At 42.7% G+C, this 23,084-nt stretch overlaps 1 protein-coding gene across 2 annotated transcripts in view; it reads right to left on the minus strand.

Moving 5' to 3' along the window:
* Positions 1-23,084, minus strand: part of HHAT (hedgehog acyltransferase) — a 168,398-nt gene that overhangs the window by 97,192 nt on the left and 48,122 nt on the right. For both annotated transcript variants that reach the window (XR_004692343.2, XM_035111262.2), the window contains exon 9: positions 12,359-12,394. Coding sequence is in view for 1 of the 2 variants with exons in the window: in XM_035111262.2 (XP_034967153.2) it covers positions 12,359-12,394 (36 nt within the window). In the remaining variant the exon portion in view is untranslated. The remainder of the gene's footprint in view (positions 1-12,358; positions 12,395-23,084) is intronic.

Here is a 23,084-nt window from a genome sequence, read left to right on the forward strand (position 1 = left end):
TCCTCCATGCCACCAAATAATCCTCCCACCCCACTTGACTGACCCATGTTCTCTTCAAGAAGAGCCCTGTTCTTTTATTTATCAGTGCTGTTTTCCACAGCCCTTTTGCTCTTCACACTTTGAAACCTCAGGCAAAAATGATATTGTGAAGGTATTGTGCTTTGAAGGGCCAATCTATGATTGTGTGGGACCTCAAACCTAAGCATCCCTGCTACAACATTCTATCCTAGCTAATATTTATTATGAATAGTTATATAACCATCAAGCTACAGAACAATTTTTGATATCAGACTATTGCCGACATAGGTGTCATGCAGACAAATACTGATTACGACATAATCACCAAATGGTGACAAATATCGTTTAACAATCTACCATGTAACAATAGTTATGGGAGGATATTCGTGATGTTGTATATGAGTAAATAAAGTATATAAATACTTCCAAGAATTTAAAGTTCATTCTTGTATTATAATGAACTATATTAAAAAGAAAAAAATTCCTTCAGTAGCACCTTAAAGACCAACAAAGTTTTTATTTTGGTATGAGCTTTCGTGTGTATGCACACTTCTTCAGATACAGAGGAAAGATAAGTATAATCAAAATATCTATGTTTTACATGCAATATATTTATATAACTATTGTATCTTTAATGTTTATCTGAAGGCAGCCCTGTTTAGGGAAGCTTTCATTGTTTAATAAAGTATTGTATTTTAATACTTCTGTTGGAAGCCGCCCAGAGTGGCTGGGGAAATCCAGCCAGATGGGTGGGGTATAAATATTATTATTATTATTATTATTATTATTATTATTATTATTATTCTGCTAATATGTATATGGGTATTCCATAATTATAAACCATTCTTTGTTCACCCATTTACCATACAATCCCCCACACCCAAGAGACTCACTAAAACACAATAAGAACTGAGGCAACAATTTTACCACATCATAGATTTCTCTTCATTTTCAAAAAGACTACTATGACTCAGCACCGCAGCAAACAGAGAAGGGCAGGTGCCTGGTCTACTGAATTGCCAAAGCACAGAAAACTTCTGCCTGCCACATGGTACAAATTATCTGAATTCACAAAGGGGAGGGGGATTCTGTTCCTATCATGGTCCTGTAATTTCACGCAAGTTCACACAATCAAGTGAAGAGACTCTTATTTGTACAGAGTTGAGTGAAAGTATGGATTCATTTCAGATGCTCGGTTGATATCTACATCTGGTAAGTTTTCTCACCATTCAATTCCAGAGAACTTAGAAGAAACTGTTATGGTGCAAATCAAAGCCAACTCTGATTTATGGCAGAGTACACTGTGCTAGGAAATAGGGCGGCAGAAAAATAAGGCTTTGAGTTAGGGAGGTTTCCCTAACTGCTGTCTCCAGTGCAACTGAGAGTGTTGTTTGACATCACAATGCATCAGGCCCAGGACTAAGTAGGTCCCTAAAATATTAATGCAAGGTTTCCCTCTAGTGGTAGCAATACTTGTAGTAGCAAGTCAAAGTTACCCCACACATACTGCATGAAGATAATATGGCAGCCTCCCAAATTTATCAAGCTCTTGTACACAACTTTCAAAATTCACTATTGCTGCCCAAAGCAGAGACATCTATTGATTCTGATGCACAGTAATATCTGCCCAGGACTTCCATCTTTCCATTTAGGAAGAGGGTTGGAGCAGTTAAGTTACTTCACAGATTCTGAAAGGATGATCGACTGACCACAGATATATAGGTATAGTGGCAAGTCTTCATTCTTGACCTCAGTTGACCATATATGTGAGGGCAATGAGGGTCTCCTAACAACTCTTTGTCCCCTTAACAAGCTACATCTCCCAGGATTCTTTGAAGGAAGCCATGACTGTTTAAGTGGTACTAGGGCATTTTAAACATAGTGTGAATACATTCATAGAGGATAAGTTTGCCCTCTCAGGCCACAACTCTGGTGGTTCCAGGTTTCTAGTCTGCTGTGGTTTTCTGAACACATTCCATAAGCCAGTTTTGTCCTGCAGAACTGAAATCTTTATGTGAAGAGCTGAGCTTAACACTGGAAGGAAGCTATAGCAGTAAGTTCTTCCTCTGAAGCGTCAGAAACAAGCAATGTATTGCCAAAGGGGGGTGATTTTGCAGTCAAATGTGACCCGACCGTTGAGCAAATACTTTCACATTTGGATAGTGCAGAGGTTCAGTCTTGTGCCAACAATGCCATGGACCTTATTGACCCCTGGGAGGAGCACAGAGAGAAGAAATGTCATGGTGCACCTGCAGCAACACAACTGGATGCCTTCATCTGCCCCAGCTGCAACAAAACATGTCTCTCCCGCATCAGTCTCTACAGCCACAGCAGGCACTGCAAACGTCCAACAGTTTGACTTCACCAGATGGGCAAGGTATAAAAAATAAATTATAATATTATTATTATTCACCCCCAAAGGCGCACTCCTCCATTGTCTCCCAAGACAGATAACCAAAACAGAAAACCAAATACCAAAGATCAGAAATAAAACATGGAAGTGGGGTTTGACGGTTATATAAGAAAACCTCAACGCAGCTGTTTATTAAGAGCTAATAAGGGGGGTGGGGAATACCAATTTTATTATCATCATAGTCTCAATATCCCTTATTTCAAAGTAAATTTACATAAACTGCTATCAGTGCAAAGGCCCAAATATATAATACAGGGAAAGTAAAAGGGCTTTTAAACCAGAAAGTATACAAAGAATGGAAAATATTTAAAGAATATCTTAAAACATATTGTTCAAATAATAAGCTCCTTGTGGAACTAAACTGATCCTTGTAAAGTATGCTGAATAACTGTCATAAGATGAGAATACAAGAAGATTAAGCAGAGTAATAGAAGGATGTGCGCTAAGTAAAAAAGAAAAAGAAAAACACAAATACAAATACAATGCGAAGAATTGGAAGTTTTCTTTATTTAGAAATTTGAGAAATGAATTCATATGACTGTAAATTGTGGTTTTGTATGCCGTGTCTGTTTTTCCCCCTTTTTCTCTTTTTTCTCTTCTTGTTCTCCTTTTTGTTCTAACCTTTTATTTCTCTTTCTTAATCTTATGTATGTATAATGGTGTGTGTAGCTTCCTCACGAGTAAGCGGCTCCAAACCCCGTGCTTGGTTTTTACAGGGTTTTATTATATACATATGTATATAATATATACATATTATATACATATAATATATAATATGCCAACCTAGCAGTTCGAAAGCACGTCAAAAATGCAAGTAGATAAATAGGAACCGCTACAGCGAGACGGTAAACGGCGTTTCCATGTGCTGCTCTGGTTTGCCAGAAGCGGCTTTGTCATGCTGGCCACATGACCTGGAAGCTATACGCCGGCTCCCTCGGCCAATAATGCGAGATGAGCATGCAACCCCAGAGTCGGTCACGACTGGACCTAATGGTCAGGGGTCTCTTTACCCTTTACCTTTTATGTACAAGACAGAGCATCAAAAGGCATGACTGTCCCAATCCAGTTCAGAATCCGGAAGCACCTCCCTTCGTGATTTCCGCCAGCATATCCCCCGTGGCACCCTGAACCTCCTCCGTTGGTCCCTCCTCTTCCCCCCCCCCCCTCTGTTGGGGTGAGGGTGCTGATGGAGCACCCTCTCCACTAGAGCTGCTCAGTTGAGGGACCAGTGCTGTAGCTCCTGGAGCCTCCCCCTCTTGAGTGCTTTCTTGAGTGCCTCTGCAACTCTTCCCATCTCCACAACATCCCTAAGGGTTTGCGTCTCCTCCTGAGCCCATTCCCACCTTCCGGAGGAAGCTGCCAGGTGCTGGGGCTCTGGCAGCTCTGGCAGCATCCGAGAGCCCTCGCTCCGATCCACCAGGCTCCGCTGACCCCTGGTGGTCCCCTGACAGTATGTGTGTACTGTAAGTGTGCCTGCACACAAAAGCTCATACTGATGACAAAATTAGTTGGTCTCTAAGGTGCTATTGGAAGGATTTTGTTTTTATTTTTCATTTCGACTATGTCAGACCAACACGGCTACCTACCTGTAACTAGTATGTATGTATATATGTGTGTATTTTAACCAAATAAAGACGATATGAAAAAAACTAATATACAATACGGTACAAGCCTCATTTACCAGAACTAGCAAGATGCATGTAACTCTTGTTTTTTTCCTCTTTCTGCACAATTTTCTTTCTGCTCATGTCCACGTCCAACCCTCACCAACAAATGATTGCGCAAGTCTGACAAGCTGCTTTTTAAAGCGTGCTGAAAATGTACAAGTCCATGCTTATGAAATAATTGTGAAACCAATTGGCTGGCTTGACAGCATAGTAATGAGCTCTACGTCAATTGAATCCTAATCACCTGGAAGCATAAGCTGTCTTCCTGTCTGCCAAAGTCCAAATGAGAGACAAAGAGTATGAAACTAAAATGAGAGGGACAAAAGGCACTTTACAGGCAACCAATTGAAAATAACTTATTTGGGAACTGATATCACTTTTAGACAGCACACAGCTAACTATATGCAAAACAGGAGCCAGAAAGCAGCAAAAGAAAAACTCTACACTTCACTAGCATAAAATACAGGGAACTTTTATTGACACAGATTCCATGCTAATAAATATCAAATTCTGCAACTCATGTTTGCTATAATATATAACGTAAATCAAACACATTTCTATATTATTTAGTTAGGGGTTTTGTTTTGTTCTGTTACACCCAATGCAACATTTGGGTTGGGTTGTTTTTCAAAATATTTTGAAAATGAGAGTTCATGAGAAATGTTCCAGGACCATATGTATGTAAAGATGCTAACAGCAACATGAGAAGATTTTAAAGGGTCTTTTAAAGGGTCTAAAGATTTTAAAGGGTGTTTTCTCCCCCTCTTTAAAACAGATTAGAAATTCCTATAAGAAAATAAAAACTAAGGCGTTCAGGAATCTGAAAGCACGACCAAGTTACAAAAGAAATGTTTTCAAGACCAGATACATACAGAACATAATTTCATCACAACCACAGGGCACCTTTAGAAAATTCACACATATAGAGTAACAGCCATGTTTTTTGGATTCCAAGTCTTCTGTGGAAACTCCTCTTCTTCACTTGAATAGCTTGCATGATGTAATGATGTGCCATAGCATAGTAATTTATTTAATATTTCACAAATATGGCACAATAAAAAAGCAGCCATCTGGTTTGCAGTTGTCCCTTGGTAAAGGTAAAGGGACCCCTGACCATTAGGTCCAGTCGTGGACGACTCTGGGGTTGCGGTGCTCATCTCGCTTTACATTCAAACTAAAATTCACTCATGCAGATTGGACACCCTGCAGTGCTCTAGTATGAGAATCAATGAGGCATTAGGGGTGGCAGGGAATAGTGTGGGTTAAAGGTAAAGGTAAAGGGACCCCTGACCATTAGATCCAGTCGTGACCAATTCTGGGGTTGAGGCGCTCATCTCGCGTTATTGGCCGAGGGAGCCGGCGTACAGCTTCCAGGTCATGTGGCCAGCATGACTAAGCCGCTTCTGGCGAACCAGAGCAGCACACGGAAACGCCGTTTACCTTCCCGCCGGAGCGGTACTTATTTATCTACTTGCACTTTGACGTGCTTTCGAACTGCTAGGTTGGCAGGAGCAGGGACCAAGCAATGGGAGCTCACCCCGTCACAGGGATTCGAACCTTCTGATCGGCAAGTCCTAGGCTCTGTGGTTTAACCCACAGCGCCACCCGCGTCCATAGTGCGGGTTAAAGTGTCTCAAATATCCAGACTATGGAAGTACTGAAAGTATCTTTCTGATTCGCCAGTTAGCAACAGCAGGTGCAACTAAAGAACAATTTTGTTAGCAGGGTTTGGCTGACCCATTAGCTACACAAACAGCTTTGCCTCGGGTGGCACAACAGGAAGTGTGGTGGATTTGCAAGCCTTTCCTTAACCATGTACCCCACCACTGCAGGAACATCAACAACACATTGCCACGCAGTCTGGTGGCACCAGATTGACCATGCCCTGCTTTGCGGAAGTTCTTCCTAAGAACAAAGTGTCCTGGGTAAAGCCTCAGAGATCATATGGCCACTGCTACATTGCCATAGCCAGCACTATTTAAAGTTTAGCATTAAACTTCAAGTAGTATTTGCTCCCACTGCGGCGGAACCACAGCAGCCTAGGCATTCTTCAGAACTGCCTCATCCACAATGCCTCACTCTAGAAGGGCATTCCGTAGGGGCATTTATAAGAACAATGCTTTGGACGGGAGGCCCTGGAGAGCCTTGACATACCCAAGCAGCTGTCAAAACAAAAAAAAAGGATGGAGGTCAGTGTCCAGGGTAGTGATGTGGCTCTGTCTCTGTGGCATAATGTCTTATGGCAGATCTGTTTGCTGGGATGCAAGTTCCCATAAACTCCTGCAGGCCATCAGAGTTCCCCTGATTTCCATTTCAGCTCCAGTATTGAACTGCAAAAATTCCAATACCCCTTTAGATTTCAGCCTCTATTACAAAATTACCAGGAATGCTTCAAGCTGTATACTTTCTCTTATTAATAACCGGGGGGGGGGGGGTCGGATATCTTAAAGCACCTTTAATTCACATGACTACAGCTTTCTTAATCTTGACTTTGCCACTCCATCAGTTTTCAAAAGTTAAAATGTTGCATTTACATAAATATGTGCTTATGTTGATGCAAGAACGTTACATTTATTTTCGCAACATGCTTGTCAGCTAATTCACTATATAGCAAACAGATTGCAGTTGGTTTTTCTAAAATTGTGGCTTAGATTTCATTCTCTTGAGGCTATAAAGGGAAACTATAACAAAATGAGTTTTTATTGTGTCCTTTTGTTGTTTTATAGATAACAAAATAAAATCATTTGTATTTAAACTCAACATTCCTGCAGTATGTGGAAATTTCACTTTAGGATATTTGTAATAATGTGATACTTTATAGAGCAGTAGGGCCAAATATCTTCCAGTCCCATTTTCTATAATCAGAATGATCTCAGATGATGCATTCTAACAGAGTAGAACTGTTCCACTTATCTATGATCATTCACAGATATAGGAAGAGAAAAACATAATTGCACTGCTAGTAATTCAAATATTTCTCAGTTTCATTTATATTTTTATTTCACTTCCATCCCACTTTTTATTTCTCAAATAACTCAGAGCAGCTCCTAGTAGTCTCTCATCCGGGTTCTGATCAAGTTCACATTGACTTTGCTTTCACATTCACTTTGCTTCAAGAATACTACAACAGAACTTTCACTGAGCAAATCTCCGCTATTGTTAATGAACACATACATAGTGCCAAATCATAGTTTAGCACCACATAAACCAGCCATCGAGTCTTGGGTCACACACCCAGTCTTCCCATTATACACAGAGCTCCCCTTCTTTTCCTAAAGTAAACTGAATGCTTTGTGTTTGCCCTTCAGACCAGGACTGGAAACAAGAATCAAGCTGTGGCTGTCAATCAAGTTTGCTTTATGTCTGAAACTGGCAAAGGTAAGGGAGGCGTGTGATCCCATCCAGGACAGGTTGACTGCCCAATTCCTGGACTCAAAAACCACTCACCCACAACCCAAACACTACTTCCTCCTCCTGTCTTTATTTCCTCTTTTAATCAAACCACAGTTTGCCATTACTTCTGAACCATGGTTTGAGCAAGTCCTCCAAACCAGGGTTCCAAGCCAAGAAGTAACCATGCATGGGAAGAGAAGAAGAAAGGAGAGCAAAGAGAGATGAAGCCTGTGACTCATTTCCAATTGTCCCAATTCAGCCAATTCAATTCAGAGTCTATAGAGAAGCCTTCTACATAGTGAAGGAAGAGAGAAAGCATGTGTACTTTCTCCTTAAAATCAAGCAGAAATAAATATACTGTACAGTGTACACTATACTCACTGATTATGCTGCACAATGCCACTTTTCTGATGCAACAGGGGCAGACAGTGTTTACTAACCAGCAGTTTCCTCCCCCTTACCTTTGCCAATTTCAGGCACAAAGCACTTAGCAAACCAACAGATGGTTCATTATCCAAATTCTGTTAGTCTTTGGGCAGTACTGGAATAGGCTGGACCCTGTGGGAGTGCCAATCCCAAACACAAAGAATGACAACAAAGGATAACTAGGCTGGAACACACTTCCCTTTGTATCTTCTGGTCTTAGTGCAGTTGTTGGGAGGAGGAGGAGAAAATGCACCTAAAACTCTACACAGACTCTTTTTTGCAGGACAAATTCTACTTTTACACACAGATGCTGCATTCTAATGGAACAAACAGAGGGTGGTACTCCATCGAAACAGCTTTCCATGCTTTTTTCTTTTCTTTTGATGTTGAAAGAGATAACAAGAAGAAAAAAATAGACATGAAAGCTCGCTCTCTTCTATGCCATGATCCTTAAACTAAAAGTAAACATAGGAACGTAACAAGTAGCAACTGGATCCAGAGAATGGATTGGGATCACCAGATACTATATCATTGCAGAAGCTAAGTGGATGTGGACCTCATAAGGAACTGGAATGGTTACAGCATGATCAAACAATCTACTAAAATATTAAATACCATCTCAAAAGCAGTATGTGCTGTCAGTCCTGATCAATGGGACTTATGAATCGCATGTGAGAGCATGGAAGCATTAACTGCAAAACGTCTTCAAGTTGGCTCGTCATAGTTAACATTAACCCGTTTGTACGTCTGGAAAATAACAAACTGAAGTTGAGCAAAAAGAAGAAATGACTCCTCCTGAACTCTTTCTCCCAGCCATGAGGGAGGAATAGCAGGGAAGGAAAATGTGAGCACTGAAGGCTCCCTGTGGTGTGGTGTATCCCTGGTCATTCACATAGCACTTAACTATGGTTCACTGTGATATGAAAACATGGGTGCAGCTTTGTGGAAGAGCAGGTGTATTGTCTCCACCCCCAGGCCCAGTGCCGACGGCCTTCTGGCAGCTCCCTCACTGCGAGAAGCCAAGTTACAGGGAACCAGGCAGAGGGCCTTCTTGGTAGTGGCGCCCGCCCTGTGGAGCACCTTCCCATCAGATGTCAAAGAGAAAAACAACTACCTGACTTTTAGAATACATCTGAAAGCAGCCCTGTTTAGGGAAGTTTTTAATGTTTGATGTTTTATCGCTTTATTATTATTAATAATATAGTGGTACCTCGCTAGACGAACGCCTCACGCAACGGAAAAATCGCAAGATGAAAACGTTTTGCAATTTTTTGGCAGACTCGCTAGACGAAGTTTTCTATGGCCGTGCCATAGAAAACTTCGCAAGACGAAGCAGGGCACTGTGAGGAGGAGAAAGTCAGACCGAGCCTCCTCCGGGGAGCCCGCCTGCCTCGCGTTTCCGCCGCCACCATCGCCCGGCTTCCGCAGGGACATGGCAATTGGCGGCGGCACACCGAAACAGCCGCTGGCAGCCGAGCAGTAGTCAGATCCCCCCTCACTCTCACCTTAAGCTGCTGTGCACGCGAGAGCTGTGCACAAACGGGAAAGGCTGCTGGGAAAGGAGGGAGGGAGCCTCTCCCTGGCCCTCCTCCTGCTTCCCCCTCCCCAGAGCCTTTAAAACTTCCGGCCGTGGCAGGTGAGTTGGCGCCCTTTTTTGCACTTTTTTTTTTTTGCCCATAGGAACGCATTAATTAAATTTCAATGCATTCCTATGGGAAACCGTGCTTCGCAAGACGAAATTTTCGTGATACGAAATGACTCGTGGAACGAATTAATTTCGTCTTGCGAGGTACCACCGTATTCTGTTGGGAGCTGCCCAGAGTGGCTGGGGAAACCCAGCCAGATGGGTGGGATATAAATAATGTACAGGAGTAGTAGTACGGTAGTAGTAGTAGTAGTAGTAGTAAGCTTCAGGTTCAATCCCAGGCATCTCCAAGTAGGGCGGGGAGAGATTCCTCGTTTGAATTTTGAAGGGCTGCTGCCAGTCAGTTTAGAAAAATACTGAGCGAGATGGACCAATGGTTTGATTCAGTACAAGGCAGCTTCCTATGTTCCTATTGCCATTGTGTTTAGAGCTAAAAGTCATAAGCAGGTTTGGCTGAATAAGAAAGAGCATGTCATCCACATCAAACCAAAGAGAAAACTACCCATTAGTACCTCTTCTGTTGTCTGTGAAAGGTCTCAGTAAATAGCCCTCTAAAATCATTATATTTCTTGTTATTTTAATTTCATAACAATCTCTTGATAGATAGATCTTCAGTGCATGAGACTATTTTCTCTTGATGCTCAGTTTCCACTGCCTTGGTGTCTCCCACACACACCATTAAGTATGACCACATTTTACTGGATACCAGGACCAGACACCCACCACACCTCCCTTTCTGAACAGATAAAAATACTACCGGTCACCCCCAAACACATAGCATCCCCTGGCACTAGTTTTTTCTTTTCTTCCTCAGCCATAGCACACTGAAACCTCCAAGGAGGCAGACTTTTGCATCACAGGAGCAAATAATCTCACATATTCAAGAACTCATTTCTAGCGAAAAAATTTTATATATAAAAAAAAGACACAGAAGCTTATGAATTTCCGAAAAGCACAGCAGTCACACCGACATCATAAACTGGCTTTGCAAAACCTGGAAAGAATGAAGTAGCTTCTCTTTTCTGATGAAAATATTCCCACAAATCCCATTATCATGCATGTCTAATCTTAATAAAGCACAGAGAAGCAAGACTGCAAATCACCTATCTATTTTTCCATTAGAGGAAAGCAAAAATATATACCCTCTTCACCTCAGTCAAGTGAGGAGCCTAAACAGTTGCAGAACAAAAAATAGCAGAGTAACAGCCTGTGATATCTTTCTGCCAGGTACCTGCCACAGGTACACACACACACACACACACACACACACACACACACACATTTTTGTTTAGGCTTTTTTTCCAGCTGGATAGGATTTTTTTCTATTAGGTATCTGCATTTATCCATATTGTTTGCAAAATGTATCTTTTGTTGTTTTCTGTTTTTTTTTGTGTGTGGTGAGAAAGGCAATTCATTAAATGACTGAATGAAAGAATAAACTTACTGTATTATAATAAAAATTATTTCCATTATTTCAAAATTTGATACACTATGGTGCGTCTTTGGTCATGGTTGTAAGATTTTTCTGCCTACTTTTGGAAAAACTAACAAGATATTTCGCTGTTGGTTTTCTAAATTTTATTTAAACATTCTGCCTCTGAAAGGAAATCATTCTCTCTGCCAAGATCTTCAAATAAATAAACAAACCTTACCGTGAGAGTCATTAGGAGACCTTTCAATTTAATTTGCTCTCTGGTAGTCAAAGTTGTAGGTCAGGCATCCCCAAACTTCGGCCCTCCAGATGTTTTGAACTACAATTCCCATCATCCCTGACCACTGGTCCTCTTAGCTAGGGATCATGTGAGTTATAGGCCAAAACATCTGGAGGGCCGCAGTTTGGGGATGCCTGTTGTAGGTTATAATCAGGTCCTGTTTGCAAACGGCACTGAAAAATCACCTGCATATTTCTTGATGTGATGTCCTAATTTGTTAAGGGAGGAAACTGACACACACACACACACATTGTTGGATCACCTTAGAATGCATAACTACCGGTATGAACAATAAACCATCAGAGATGGTATGATGAAGCCATACCACCAATGGCAGCTGGTTGTTTAAAGTCACATACCGTATTTTTCGCTCCATAAGACACACCTGACCATAAGTCGCACTTAGTTTTCAGAAGAGGAAAGGGGGGAAGCCCTGTTTTGGGGGGGATCAGCTCATAGTTGTGCAGCTTCTTTTGCAAAGAGGAAAAGCCCCATTTTAAAAGGATGAGCTCAAAGTTGTTGAGTTTACTTTGAAAAGGGAAAAAATCCTGTTCAACTCACAGTTCTGCACCTTCTGATAATCTAATCAGCCAGATAATCCAATCAGTCAGTCACATGTTGCTGGGGAAACAGCCTCCCTCTGCAGAACATTCAACAATGGAGGCCTGGGCAAGGTGGCGGGGAGGGAAGGGAGCTAGCATCCCTTATCTCCCTCCCCAATCTCTTGCAATCAGCTGCTGAGCGGCTTCTTTTCAACCCCCCTCTTTCCCTCTTGTTAGTCTTTAGCTCTTTCTTTAAAAAAAGAAAGAAAAAAGCATGATCTGCTTTTTGCCCCTGGGCAATTCAGCTCCAGGGACCACACATTCGCTCCATAAGACGCACAGACATTTCCCCTTACTTTTTAGGAGGAAAAAAGTGTGTCTTATGGAGCGAAAAATACAGTAATCTAAGGTGATCCAATAGTGTATAACTGTTGTCAGGGGGCGGACTTCCTCAGGTTTGCCAACACAGAGTTTAGAAAATTATCTTGAAATGACTTTGATATACAACAGAATCCAGTGGCAAATAATAAATATTGACTTACCTGACAAGAAATGTGTGCAGTCCAACATCAAAACTTCTGTAAAAAGAAGAAGAAAGAAGATATTTTAATATGCAAGTGTACTATATTAGAAAGCAATAGGGGGGATTCTGGCTAATAAATGCAGGAAGACCACAGAAGCAATATTTTCAGAGGAGAGGCGGGTGGGCACTTTCTGAGAAGAGTCCTACGAGTTCCACTTCCATCAACAAGAGGCGTTGCAGGTCTAATGAAGCACACAATACTGTATCCACTTCGGTACACTTCTGTGCAGAAAGAAGGATGGATTCAAATCAGGAGAAAGTGCAAAAAAAGAGCAATTGCAATGACTGCGATAAAGCAAATATTACAAGAGGAAGCTGGAAAAACCCCTATTTTTGTACCCCTACAGGTGTGAAAGGCCCTACAATAGGATCCTGCCAGTGGGAGGGGTTTTTATCTCCCCCATATGCTGTGGGTCAAGTGTGACAGACGATCGGGGCAATCACCTGATGTCACGATGACAACAGGTGACCTGTTTTGGCCCACACAGCTTGAAAGCCAACTGAGCTCTGGGCCTTCTAGCGGGAGGAAGGCCTCAGCATTGCTTCCCCCTCTCCAAATCTCAAACACTGGGCTGGAAAAGGATGCTGCATCTTTTCGTCTTCAAAAAGGCCATCCTCTGGGTGAAACTCTTTGGATTAGGGAGCAGGGCCTTCCAGCGGTGATTTAAAACTATCCATCAGGGATTCTTTACCTGTGACTCCTGCATTGAAGGGGCCCTTGGGGGTCCCTTTATGATTCTATGATTTTATGATCCAGTGCCCTGTTTTGGACTACAGCTCCCATCAGCCTGAGCCAACACAGCTGCAGTCCGAAACATCTGGAGGGCACCAGATTGGCGAAGCCTGCCCAAGAGGATACTTCACTCTTCTTGAGGGCTGTTGGCAGTTATTTCAAAAGCCTGCTGTTTCTCCTTAGCGTGCCACTTCCGCATTGGTATTCAGAACACACAGTTGTACACAAATCTCCACGTACAAAAATAAACCTTTTTGCTTTTTGTCTCTTCTCTATGTAACGGTTAGAAAACTAATAAAAATAATTAAAAATAATAATAATAAATAAATAAACCCAAATCCTGGGGGAGACTCAAACGCCCTCATGCAAAATGCCCACGCTCTACTGGTAGCAATAACCCATTTGATTAAAAAAACCAAAACAAAAAAACCACCATATTGCCAAACAGCAAATAAAAAAATACAGCCCTCTCCACCCCTACTCTGAAATAGCAATAACGTACACATCTGAAAGTCAGAGCATGTGCAAAACTGTGATTAGTTTGCATTTATGAGATGGCCGGTGGAAATGATGAGTCAGCCCCAACAGTTGCATTTCATCCATGCAATTCCTTATCACCACAGCCCCTTTGAAAGTAGGCTTAGCAGCATTACTGCGGTATCATGCAGCTCGTTAAATGTAAGGTATAAACTGTATTATGTTTATGACAGGCCAAGTTGTTAACTGGGAAACAAAACTGGCTTAACCTCCACCAGGTCTAATGTGCCCTTCTTCAAATTTTGTGATGCAGTTCTCCACTCAGAAAATGTTTACAAAAATGCATTAATTAGAAGGGGAGTCTGTATAAAAATGAACATGAAAAAACATGCAAAAATGCATAGGGTAAATTGCTTGCAGAAATGTGTATGTTAGTCCAAACTGCATATAAAAAAAATGTGTTTCTTAGGAGAAATTCACACTTAACAACTTCTCATTAGGACGAAAATTTTAAAAATGCACATTGCTGCAGAAATGTGGCGATCGGAATTTAAGATTAGAAAATGAGAAACAGAAAGAAATAAGATGGATAGATCTAAGTAGCACACAAAACATCACCATGTTACAGAAGATGCCACTGTCACACCCCAAAACGCTAGTCTTTCAGGTAGGCATATTCCTAAAATTGAAGAGTTGTGCACTACCACATAAGCCAAGTGAGGAGACCTGAAATTTATACCCTGCCTTTCCTTCAAGCAGTTCAAGGTAGCATATATGGTCCTGCCCTTTTTATCCTCAGAACAATTCTGTGGGATATGTTAGTCTGAGAGATACAGTGGCTGGGCTAAAGCCTAGTGAGCTTAACAGTTGACTGGGGATTTTAATGTGAGTCCTTCAAATCCCATTCCAACACTTTACCCACTAAAACACACTGGCACTATTTGTAAAAGAAAAAAAATCTGCCCTGAATGGAATAAAGATTGAGACACCTCATTCAGCCAAACACTTCCCATTACGAGACTTGCAAGGTCTCCATAATGCCACTTTAATAGGTAAGTAATCAAGTGTTACAGACTAGCTATGAAATTCTGGCATGAGTGAAGTCTGCGGGATCCTTGCCATTCATTCCAACGGGGCCAGAAACTCGCGCAGTGGTTTTATTTGTTTTGGAAGGAAGGCCCAAACCTTCCTAATACTGCTCAAATAGTACTAACGCAGATGAAATTCCACTGCTGGAACTTCAAAGAGGCCAACAGTACTCAGTCAATCGATCAGTGAGCAGTATTGGCCAACAATACTTTTAAAATGTTAAGCATAATCCCAGATACCATATAAGAAAAGCGGTAACAAAAAAAAACACAAAAGTGGTAAAAACACACACAACACAATGCACCATTTATCCACACACATGCACCTCAGATAAATAAGAAGAGCACAAAGCCATTAGCACCGCAGACAACATCGCGAGCTGACTATTAGCCACCAACAAAAGCTGACCTTAAAATGCTTTATTTTGCGGAGCAGCCAGAAAGCAACTCCTTCTTCTATCGGTAGGGCATCCCAGGAGACTGATGCCACAACTCTGCAACTCCCCGTTTGGCACGGCCACCAGTTGAACTTCAGTTGGCAGGGGAATGTGGGGTAAAAGAATGCAGAATGGATGAGGAACATTCGGTATGGGGGTCAGATTCGGTTCTCCAGTGTGGTGTAGTGGTTAAGAGCGGTAGACTTGTAATCTGCTGAACCGGATTCGTGTCTCTGCTTCTCCACATGCAGCTGCTGGGTGACCTTGGGCTACTCACACTTCTTTGAAGTCTCTCAGCCCCACTCACCTCACAGAGTGTTTGTTGTGGGGAAGGAAGGGAAAGGAGAATGTTAGCCGCTTTGAGACTCCTTTGGGTAGTGATAAAGTGGGATATCAAATCCAAACTCGTCTTCTTCTTCACCATCTCTTCTTCTCCAGGCCTCACTACCTGGTCCTCAAAACTCTGCCCAGGTCACCCCTTTTTTCCAGGTTGTGCCCACTAACTGGTCCTGCTTCACCCCGTGTGCTTTTGAGTGGCTGAAAAGTGTCCCTGAACACTTTCTCTCCTGCTGTGGTTTTCCAAAACTGGTATTCAGAAGCATTGCTGCCTCAAAGCTATCACAGCTAGTAGCTCTCAACAGCCCTCTCCTTCATGAATTTGTCTAATCCTCTTGTACAATCATCCAAGTTGGTGGCCATCACTGCCTCCTGTGGGAGCAAGTGCCATAGTTATGCGCTACATAAAGAAGTACAGTGGTACCTTGGAAGTCGGCCGAAATCCGTTCCGGAAAGCTGTTTGACTTCCAAAACGTTCGGAAACTAAAGCGCAGCTTCTGATTGGCTGCAGGAAGCTCCTGCAGCCAATTGGAAGCAGCGGACGTCACATCAGACATTCGGGTTCCAAAGAACATTCACAAATAGGAATGGAGTCCCTAAGGCAGTTGGATGGTTCCTTGTACGCCTCCTTCCGGCAATTCCTGCCACCAAGTTGGTGCCAAACGTATTGCCCTGTTTTCCTTTGGACCACACCAGCGAGGCCAAGAGGGAGGGTCTTGTCGTCTGGGCAACGGAGAGGTCACTCCAGCTGCTGTGGTTTGACTTCATCCCTGGAGGTGCACCCTATTGTCTCTCGAGACAGAGGCTTGCCAACAACAAGAAGAGAACTTGGACCAGACAGCCCTTCAAACAGAGGACACATGACTATTGTACATATAAGGAGTTTGGGAGACTGGATTTGGACCACAAGGATAGGCACATGAGAAGCAGATGCACCATCAGAACTAGGCAGCAAAGCCAAAACATGTGAGAGAATCTGCTTAGCGAGGACTGATAGATGTTTTATGTAGGGTTGCAAGAATATGCATGCCATTTCCAAGGCTGTTTAAACTGATAGTTCATTCAGTTCCCCCAAGTAGGGACAATCTAGGCTTTTAAGTTTGGATTTCAAAAGCAGCCACTTACTCACTGATGGCCTGAGCCCCTGAAACTAGAATATCTCAGCACCGCGGGTGGGTGTCTCTTTCAAACCCAGGCCTGCTTGGCAAAAGGAACCTTCGGGGACCATCCACTCTTTGAAGAGGAACGGGATATGGAACAGCTAGGTTTGGAAGAGCTTTGCAACATTAAAACTGGCTTTAATGAAAAGCCTACTCCTATGGGGAGGAGTCAGCAGGATTCTAATGCCCTCAATTAGTTTGAAATATTTACTTGATTCAGCTGCTTGGATTCCTTCCTTTAATTTAAAGGCAGTGCGGGGGGTGGGGTGGGGGAATATTCCCACCGCACAGAAAATCAGAAGGCGGGAAACGTCACAGTGGTGCCTTTCTGAAACCGGCACACAGAGGAAGGGAGAAGGAAGTGTCAGCTTGTCTTTGCCCTTCCTTTCCTTTCAAGCTTCAGCTGCTGAATAACTCCCAGGGGAGGCTAAAGAAATGGCTGTTTGGTTAGCTATCAGGGAACGAAGACGGCTGCAGATGGGATGCAAGTCAGAATTAGGTGTGTTGTGCAAAGCAAATTGTGCCAGGCACTAACAACCCTCACATTAGCAGGACGTTAGAAGGGTTCAGGTGCTTATTTTCCACCTTTTAGAAAGCATTCTTAAAATAGGTATAGAGAGCAACACAGCCTCGATGCTGATGCAGCAAAACAAAATCCTCTGCTACTTTCCACAGGCTTAGCAATTATTCCTTTACTATGGGGTGGTGGGATCAGTCGCCATGGTATGGGGACCCTGAGGCCTCTCTGCACTCAGCTATACAGCTGCAAATATAATGTTTTAAGTGCAATTTAAGCACATTATACAAACATGACACTAGATGGTGATGGTGAGCTTATGGCAAATTCAATATATTTTTCAAAACCCTTTAAAAAAACAACACCAAAGCAAAATAAAAAAAATCCTTCAGTAGCACCTTAAAGACCAACTAAGTTTTTATTTTGGTATGAGCTTTCGTGTGCATGCACACTTCTTCAGATATCTGAAGAAGTGTGCATCTGAAGAAGTGTGTATCTGAAGAAGTGTGCATGCACACGAAAGCTCATACCAAAATAAAAACTTAGTTGGTCTTTAAGGTGCTACTGAAGGATTTTTTTTATTTTACTTCGACCCAGACCAACACGGCTACCTACCTGTAACCAACACCAAAGCATTTTCACATCGTTTTTTTAAATATGTGTCTACATTCCACTTCTATCTGGTTTTCGGAAATACACCTTCAATGCTGCTACCTGAATCATAGTTCAGTCAGTTGTGCATACGACTTAATCTTAGGGTCGTTGGTTTGTCATTGGACAAAAGATTCCTGCATTGCAGAGGGTTGGACTCGATGGCCCTTGTGGTCACTTTCAACTCTACAATTCTATGATACTACGCAGTGCTTTTTTCTAGAAAAATAGGTGCCAGTACTCACCATGAAGTTGTTACAGTAAGTGCCACACTTTTTAACAACAAAAAAGAGGTGCTGTTGGTACTGCGTACCCTTGAGTACCCCTTGGGGGGAACCACTGATTCTATGAATGTCCCTGCTTTGCACCGCCAGAGTGAAGCTGCAGTTGGAACAGCTGCAGAGCAGGTAAAATTTTTGCCATCTCTTCTTGCTTTGTATTTCCTGCATCTATATTTGCAAGAGAGAAGAGTTCTCAGACCATCTGACTTACAGCACAGCTGGCCTTGATGCTGGACTTCTTGGAGGAGAGGATGAAGAGACGGAAAGAGTTAAATTGTTTCGTTAAGTTGTCTTGAAGAGAAACTGCTAAAGGTAAAGGACCCCTGACAGTTAAGTCCAGTCACAAACGACTCTGGGGTTACGGCGCTCATCTCCTTTTACTGGCCGAGGGAGCCGACATTTGTCCGCTGACAGTTTTTTCCGGGTCATGTGGCCAGGATGACTAAGCCGCTTCTAGTGAAACAAGAGCAGCACATGGAAATGCCGTTTACCTTCCCACCGGAGTGGTACCTACTGGTATTTATCTACTTGCACTTTGATGTGCTTTCAAACTGCTAGGTTGGCAGGAGCTGGGACCGAACAACGGAAGCTCACCCCATCACAGGGATTTGAACCACCGACCTTCTGATCGGCAAGCCCTAGGCTCAGTGGTTTATACCACAGCGCCACCCGCGTCCTAGAAACTGCTAGGTGGGAAGAAAACAATGCCATGTTTGATATGATTGAAAGGAAGCAAGCAAGCTATGTTACTGATAAGACAACATTTGGAGATATCGGGAGTAGGAGAAGGCAACCAGTCATGCTGTAGGGTCTTCAAGGAGAGCTGCAGATTAACCACTTTGTACATAGCTGATGCCTTAAAATAAGGTCGCAACACAGGAGGTTGACTGTGCATGTCAAAAGTTGTAAACTGCTAATTGGTTAATGGTGGAAATGACGCTTTACGGCTGTGTTGAATTAAAGTAACAAAGGGGTGAGTTTTATAAAGTTTACACTGCTGTATCTATGCTTGTATTGTCTTTGTATCCGTTTGTAGTGACTTCCGCATTGGGGTTGACACTTTGCACATGCAAAATAAATGTTTACTGATATATTACCATGTTGTTATTGAACTCCAGTAAGGGAAGCAATATGGACATGGGTGGCGCTGTGGTCTAAACCACAGAGCCTAGGGCTTGCCGATCAGAAGGTTGGCGGTTCAAATCCCCGCGACGGGGTGAGCTCCCGTTGCTCGGTCCCAGCTCCTGCCAACCTAGCAGCTCGAAAGCATGTCAAAGTGCAAGTAGATAAATAGGTACCGCTCCAGGGCGAAGGTAAACGCTGTTTCCCTGCACTGTTGTGGCTCGCCAGAAGTGGCTTAGTCATGCTGGCCACATGACCTGGAAGATCTCTGTGGACAAACACCGGTTCCCTTAGCCTATAGAGCGAGATGAGCATCACAACCCCACAGTTGTCCGCAACTGGACCTAACGGTCAGGGGTACCTTTACCTTTAAGGGAACCACTACAGAGGAAGCTACAAACAAAAACTGGGTTGATGTGGCTGACTTTTTTGGGTTAAGCATTTCTGAGCTAGGGAGGGGTGTGTGTTGGTGCTCACATTCTTATTTTTCTCCACTGGCTAGAGGGTGGGGGTATAGGGTGTTTTTTGTTACCGTGCTGCCAATATTGTTATTGCTGTCGGCAGGGTACAGTTTTACTCACACACACACACACAGAGAGAGAGAGAGAGAGAGAGGGAGAGCGTGCGTATGCTATGTTAACATTTCTACTACTTTCCTTTTCTATTCTACAATGCAATTATGTTTATGTTCAAGTCACATGAAGACCTACAACTAATCTATATATATATATATATATATAAATGTATTTATAAAAATGTAAACTGGCCATGTGGGTGTGTCTCCACTTTTCTCCGAAACCGCTTGACCGATTGAGTTCAAATTTTGACACAACGTCCCAAGCGAATATGCAAGTGACCCCATACCATTTGCATAGGCAGATGTTGCACCTGGACCAGGTAAAAAAACCCAAACCACGTGTTCCAGAACTCACAACTCAGACGAAAGTGCATGCTGGGAGCACAGGAAAGGTTGCAAAACAGCGCCCTCTAGCGACAGCTACACTGGTACTACACCTAGGCAAGCTTCTCTGTCCACAGCATCTCGGCTTGGCTTTGCAGACTGGGCCGAGTGGAGGTGGGGGCTCACCTGGGTGGGGGTGGGGGTGGAGGGGGTGGGATAGGTCATGGGTCGGGACAGGGTGGGGCCAATCACAGGGATAAGCTGGGGGTGGGGGAGGAGGGGATGGGATAGCTCACGGGTCGGGACAGGGTGGGGGGAGTCACAGGGATGAGCCTGTGTAAACAGAACATTCATAAAACATTTCAACAAAATGAAGGGGGACTCTGAAGGTGAGGTGAGTCTGAAGGGGGACTCTGAGGGTCCATTTAACAGACTGAGCCACAGCAACGCGTGGTCGGGCCAGCTAGTAAGTTCAATAAATAAAGAAAATTTATTTTGCCTAGCTTGAGTGTACTACTGAAATCTGAAATTGCCTGTCAAGATGTGTCTGACAGAGAGATGGAGATGAGAAACTAGACTACTGTACAGACTTTTGCCACTGGTTCTGTCCACCACTGACATGTGGCCCTTGGAAGATTACTCAGAGGGGAATATGGCTCTCAGGCCATTGCACTAGCTATACTCTACCTGCTTCAGTTCAAACCCAAGCACCACCACCTTCCATTAGCTCCCCTTTTGTTTGTATTCAGAATCAGTGACGAAAGTCCCCACATACAGGTGAAACTCAGAAAATTAGAATATCGTCGAAAAGTGCATTTATTTCAGTAATGCAACTTATTATTATTTTTTTTATTTTAATTTTTACAAATGCTTTCTTTTGGAAAATCCACAGTAATAAAACAAATAGTTACAATAATTAAAAAATATTTAAAAAAATAACATCGCTATTACATTTCATTAATTCCATTCCATTTATAATTGACCTGCCTAACGACAAATAATTACAATTACAACAAATAAAGGCTTGACGTATCTCGCTTTGCATGTCATGCATCTATCTCATATATTGGTTTCACCTTTTAAGTTGCATTACTGAAATAAATGCACTTTTCAACGATATTCTAATTTTCCAAGTTTCACCTGTACCTGCTAGAATTTCATTTTTTTAAAAAATAATTTTTATTCTCAGAGAGAGAAATTGCAAAAACAAATACAATTTTTTTCTTACATCATACCTTTTCTTTACATCCATATATGACTTCCCCCAATCCCCCCCTTCTGAATTTCACTGTTTTTTAATCATATTTGGGAGTTTCTAAGGACTAACCTCTTATACATTATTTCTCTTTACATACCTGCTAGAATTTCAGTCCCAACACGCTCTGCACTCCCATGAAGAGAATCCCTGTCCAAACTGATTTCGGTCAAGTAACGAAACGTGAAGCTACTCTGAGCCAAAACAGCAATGCAAACGCCTTCCAATTTATTAAACACTTCTGCCTCTAGCCGGATAATCTCTTAATCGCCATGAGCCTGGAGGGAGCTGTCTTTAGGGATTTCGAAAACTTCAACAATGCCAGTTCTCGCGCTATATAGGATTAACAACTTTGATGTTCTAATACACTTGTGAGTACTTCAGAACAGAATAAAAAATTATGTTCTCCAAGTAAAATGTTCTGTATATTTTGAGGTGGGAGGAACGAGACTCATTAGGTCAACTCAGGCTCAGACTACAAGGAACTCCATATTAGTGATTTGTTCATGGTGTTTCTAGAAGTCTGCCCAAGCAGACTAAAAGCCAGAGCAGAGGAAGGGTGGGTGGAGAGAGGAGGCTTATTTCTTTCCCTCTGCCTCGCCCCCCCCCCCCAAGTTGCTTTTCTCCCAAGTTGCTTTCTCTCCCATGGGGAAGACCAAAGAAAAAAAATGTAAGGATCTCATATATCACTTCTCCCATAAGTGGAAAAGGATGTTTGAGGAAAGAGAGTTTGAATCGGAAAGTGCCCAGAGGCAGAATAGCACTTCTCCTGCTGTGCTTCTTTCCCCCTGATTTACAGCTAAAGATGGGTGAATTTGTCAATTTTGTTTTCTGTCAGTTTCTCTCTTTTTTTCTAGAAACTCTCTTCAGGTCTTTGCAACAGACACACACACAGAAGCAGGTGGCTTGCCCAATATACAGGAGCTGGTGTGTGCATGGCCTCCATGCATGTTTAGCATCCCACCCCCAATCAGGCTGAATGCCAAAATAGTACTATTGTCCTCTGTTTGTGGCCTTCCAGTTTGAAGCCCAGGGCAATGCAATCCTTTGCCACCTCCCAAGCCTTCTGATATTTTAGGCCATGACCCTGTGCACATTGAAGTAAGCTCCTCTGTGCAACGTTTGACCTGCACCTGTAATAGCCCTGCCTACGCTCTCATTGTGAAATCTCTGTTTCTGCCTTCCATCACTGACGACCATATTCCTACAAAAGGCAGCGAACAAATAAAATATCTCTCTACCCCGTGGGTAGCCGTGATTCATTATTTTAACTTTAAGGGCATGAAGGAGTCATAACTCAAGAGAAGCAGAGGGCAAGCTGGGTAGGTTTTCTTAGATAATTGAAATTGACCCATAATTCACCGGTAGCCATGGGAGATGTTGCTCCTCGCGTAACTCTTCATAACACCGTTCGGCATGAACTGATTTTCAAACACACACACACACACACACACACACACACACACACACACAAAATCCCATCTGTGAAAAGATCACATTTAATTTTTTTGGACAGGCGTTGCTTGCTATGCATAACGGGACAAAACAGCAATACAAAATACATCTGCTGAAAGAAAAATAAGGACAGAAGAGCCTGCAGGATCAGGCCAATGGCCAATCTAGTCCAGTATCCTGTTCTCACAATGGCTAACCAGATGTATTTGCAGAGCATACCCATCACGGGTGGTAGCCACTAAGAGCCTTTGAACAATCCCTTTTAAACCCAC

Source organism: Zootoca vivipara, chromosome 3 (assembly GCF_963506605.1).
Source record: "Zootoca vivipara chromosome 3, rZooViv1.1, whole genome shotgun sequence".
NCBI lineage: Eukaryota > Metazoa > Chordata > Lepidosauria > Squamata > Lacertidae > Zootoca > Zootoca vivipara.